This window comes from Diachasma alloeum, unplaced genomic scaffold (assembly GCF_001412515.2).
Source record: "Diachasma alloeum isolate Michigan unplaced genomic scaffold, Dall2.0 Dall_scaffold_01355, whole genome shotgun sequence".
Taxonomy (NCBI): Eukaryota; Metazoa; Arthropoda; class Insecta; order Hymenoptera; family Braconidae; genus Diachasma; species Diachasma alloeum.
The window spans coordinates 3,355-7,337 of record NW_021681458.1 but is presented as its reverse complement, the minus strand read 5'-3'; the positions used below and the strand labels follow the sequence as shown (position 1 = coordinate 7,337).

Here is a 3,983-nt window from a genome sequence, read left to right as displayed (position 1 = left end):
AGCCCTGGAGTCTCCAAAAATTATGATTGTACAATCAAAAAAGCCTACAAAAAAAACTGAACATTTTCAAAGAGCGTTTTTGAATAATATTGGGAAATAAATCCAATAGTGAGGAAATTGCAAATTAATAATTTGATGTATCTAATGGTTGTTAGGTCGTCATTTGTCACAGTAGTCAATGGCTGTTAGATCGTTAGTTACCATGATAAATTATCCATTCACTATTTCCTCTCTATCGGACTTATTTCTTAATCTTTATTAAAAACGTTCTTTGACAATGTTAAGTTTTTTTTCCTACTTTTTTTGATTGTACAATCATAATTTTTAGGGACTCTTACGTAATGTAAAATCCAATGGAAATCTATGATATATTTTACATTATGAAGATGAAAGAACAATCGAGATAACGTTCGAAAGATAATCCACCCGAGCCTTGAGTTGACATTTAAGCAGAAAAGTCTTATTTTTGCTTATCATTGACAAAAATTCTCATATATGATCATATTCATACGTGAATTCGTTTAGGAATATTTGGCGCAAATCCTTCATTATTCAATAATGGCTAAATGTCTGATGCTCATCTTTAAATTGATTGTGATTGTCAACAAGTTTTCTCATTACATTGGCGAAATGACATTAAATATCTGAATTTTCCTCGAAAATCGCCATCAATGAGTGTTTTCACTGGATCAAAAAGAAGTCTCGCATGTTCATTCCGAGCACGATTAGCAACAACAATTTCTTGTTCTTCGGCTGTTTCTATCTCGTTTGTAACAATATCAACTGTTGCAGTAGTAATGAAACGGGAGAGAAACATTGCTACAAATAAAGAAGATATGAATTTCCCTGACGGAAGTTCATTACTTCTTATGTTTCAATACATCCGACATATCGGAACATTTGAAACTGAAAAGCGTTGCAAAACTAGATCTAAGGAACGCTCAACTCCCCCCAGCGATGGATAAAAAATAAGGATTTTATCGTACCTTAAGCGCGTAAAATTCCTCTCCTGAAATTTCCATCCGGACCTTAATGTCAACTATCGATTGGTGGAGGGGGGCTCTACTTCGATTTTTCAGGGGGTACCATTACCTATTAACGCAATGATTTGTAGTTTATGTTAAAACTTGATCCGTAAGCTCAATAAGTGTGAAAATCCCATTGAAAGCCATTTATCGATTTTTGCGTGAATTGCGAGCATGGTCGGAACAAACAAATTCAACGGATTTATGACATGTAAGAAGAAGAAGAAGATGTTATATCATTGTCTTACTCCGGCTGATTCCAGACATGAGCAGCTGGTAAATTTTCATGATTCTCCTTCCTCATGTGTTCAGCAACGTCGTCATAAAATGAGTCACAATAAATGCATTTTTTTTCATGACTTTGCTTTCTTAGATAATTCACCACTTTGACCTGCGAAAATGAATATAAAAACAGAAAGTTACTATTACGAATGAAAATTATAAAAATTATTCGATGCATACTTTGCAATAAAAATTCAAGCTTCTAGTTTTATCCCTGAAGTCGAAGTTATGCTCGAATTTCATGTGCTCCAAAATCTCTGAAAATTCCTCATTTTTATTAGAACAAAAGAGACAGGTAACAACATTCTTCTCCTTCCAATCGGCCCAGCTATTTTCTGCATCCTGATGGCCAGTACTGAATCCTGTAAACTCCACTTCATTGATCTCCTTCAGCTTTAATTGCGAAATTGTCTATCACTGATCTTATGTAATGACTTTCACGTTTTTAGGAGGAAAACAAACAAGAAAAGAAATGTAATTGACATACTTGCTGCCGTCGGCCGCTGTCGTTTGACTCCAAATAGTTTATAATGTAGAATCGGTCGTATGATTTATTATATGGATTTATTCGCTTATGAAATTTTTTTCGCATATGCTCTTTTAATACTGTACGGTCCTTGAATGATTTCTCACAGTAGAAACATGTTAATCTGAAAAGAATGAATTCCAGTGGTCAAATTTTGGTAATATAATGAGACGACATCATTATATTTGCATCAAAATCGTGAAAGAGGATGAATATATAAAAACTCATTCAGCTCAGTTTGCCAATATCTGAGGATCGTCCGGTTCACAGATATTTGGAAAATACCCTGAACATTTGTTTTGTCCTTTCATAATTTTACTCGTGATATGTAGAAAGGAACTATCTTACTTCTCAATATTATTTTGAAGTTTATCTAACAGCTCATCAACAAATACCAAATTTTCCACATTTCCTAATTGAAGATTGTGCTTATCTGAAAGATGTTTCAAATAATTGGAACGTAATCCAGAAAATTCCGTTTTACAGAACATACACCTGCGTTGAAAATCCATGTCGTTTCTTTCATGCGTTTGTTGGGCTAATCCTAATTCCTAGAACAGAACATGTATCATTCAATAAGATCTAAGTAAATTAATAGAGAATAGTAAAACTCTTTAGCGCATGAGGAAGTTATTAAAATGTCGCGGAAAATGCACGATGATAGTTTCCTCCATTATGACTTTTGACCAGAGTGGGGTATTCGTGGCCACGTGACGACTTCACATCAGTTTTATTTTAATTATTCACTCCCTCAGAATCTCGACCAATGGAATCGATGCATACAGTGGCATAACATGGTTTCATGTGGATAATTTTCAGTAATAGCCCAGTATTCTAACAAGAGTACAGAACTAAGCAAGCACTCGAGAATTTTAACTTACTGGATACTCTCATTTGTAAGCAACGAAACCGTCAGGAAATATCTGATAATTTAATTGTCACATTCCATGACTCAATTTCTTGAATGGAAAATTGAGTCAGAATACATTCTGGTATTGGAGTTTAGCAAGAAAAACGCCAGTGACTTTTTATTTTCTAATTTTCAATACTGGTAAAAATTGACTGTCTATGGTGAAATAGCCATTTCCTTAACCTTAAGAACTGGATCATCGATGATCCGTTTCTTCTCAAACATCTAATTTCCCAATGCTAAAAAATTAAAAACCGAAAGAATTACCAATCTAGACCGGTGTATTTCATCCCTGAGTGCTTTCTCTTCCGGCAGGCAATCAGAAAGTAAAAAATAAACTTCATTCTTGCTCGGTTTACCATCTGGAGTGCAGTTCATTAACAAAGTAGTACAGAATTCTGTTAATGTTGCTTCACTGAACTTCACTCTCCAATGATTAACATAGCTGGAAAAAAAATCCATAACATTTCTTTACCCCGTCAATTTTCTCAATGATATTATTCGAATCACTAAGAAGTACCTCCTAAGACTGGCAATTTTCAATACATCTCCAATAATTAATCGATGTCGTTCGAATAAGTGCTTCAAAAATTGTTCCTTATTTGTTGGGAGAATAAAAGTAGAATTGCATAATAAACATTGTGTGTCAGCTGGTGCTCCATCAAGACCGACGAAAAGTGTTATGAGGTTGACTGTTGATTTAGTGGGTGCTCCAATGTCTATCACCAAAAATTGGGAGTGCTCATATCTATAATACGTATATCCATCCAAATATTTTTGTAATGATTAAAATGTTCTACTAACCTGCTGATTGCATACTTATTTCTAATCATCAGCAATCGAATCGGATGAATGCAGAGATTATAGGGGAGATCAGCAGGGCCAATGTAAAGTGTTGAACAACAAAATTGCGAGCGGTGGCGCATGGACTACGATGGAGCGTACGGAACTGTTGGTATGGTAGGGCCCAAGTATAAATTTGTCGATAACCGGAAAAGGGTTCTCAAAACGGTAGCTCCTCGCATTTTGTAATAATTGTCAGGAATGTAAAATCGAACATATTATAATCAATAGTATAATGAATGCAGAATCTAATGATCTAAAAGTCTATTCCCGTTTCTCGACATATTTATCATTGACACGTAGGTCAAAAAATTCATAGAAAATCCCAGCGCTGTCGCTGGAAAACTCTATAGTTTTCCAGTGATTCTATTGAATAATTGTGCAGATTTTGTTTTTT

At 34.7% G+C, this 3,983-nt stretch overlaps 1 protein-coding gene across 4 annotated transcripts; it reads right to left on the bottom strand.

The window, feature by feature from the left end:
- Positions 1 to 424: 424 nt before the first annotated feature.
- LOC107046403 (zinc finger protein 277) lies at positions 425 to 3,627 on the bottom strand. Of its 4 annotated transcripts, XM_015269015.1 has the most exons (9): positions 3,548 to 3,627; positions 3,264 to 3,462; positions 3,011 to 3,188; positions 2,327 to 2,384; positions 2,182 to 2,266; positions 1,795 to 1,957; positions 1,488 to 1,718; positions 1,274 to 1,416; positions 425 to 1,092 (listed from the first exon to the last, which is right to left on the bottom strand). In XM_015269015.1, exons 1-9 carry the CDS (start codon positions 3,558 to 3,560, stop codon positions 1,089 to 1,091), a joined length of 1,074 nt encoding a protein of 357 aa, XP_015124501.1. In that variant the 5' UTR covers positions 3,561 to 3,627; the 3' UTR covers positions 425 to 1,088. The 4 variants fall into 4 exon arrangements, 3 of the variants coding, with proteins under 3 accessions (XP_015124501.1, XP_015124498.1, XP_015124500.1); XM_015269012.1 differs by having other exon boundaries at positions 2,182 to 2,384; XM_015269014.1 differs by having other exon boundaries at positions 1,488 to 1,700; positions 2,182 to 2,384.
- Between the last annotated feature and the right edge of the window lie 356 nt (positions 3,628 to 3,983).

What these genes read in the sequence shown, in the direction of transcription:
- LOC107046403 (XM_015269012.1), bottom strand. An exon ending in AAAATTGCCAGTCTTAGGAG is followed by an intron (nt 3,189 to 3,263) that starts GTACTTCTTAGT and finishes TTTTTTTTCCAG; the next exon opens with CTATGTTAATCATTGGAGAG. An exon ending in GCTTGAATTTTTATTGCAAA is followed by an intron (nt 1,417 to 1,487) that starts GTATGCATCGAA and finishes TCATTTTCGCAG; the next exon opens with GTCAAAGTGGTGAATTATCT.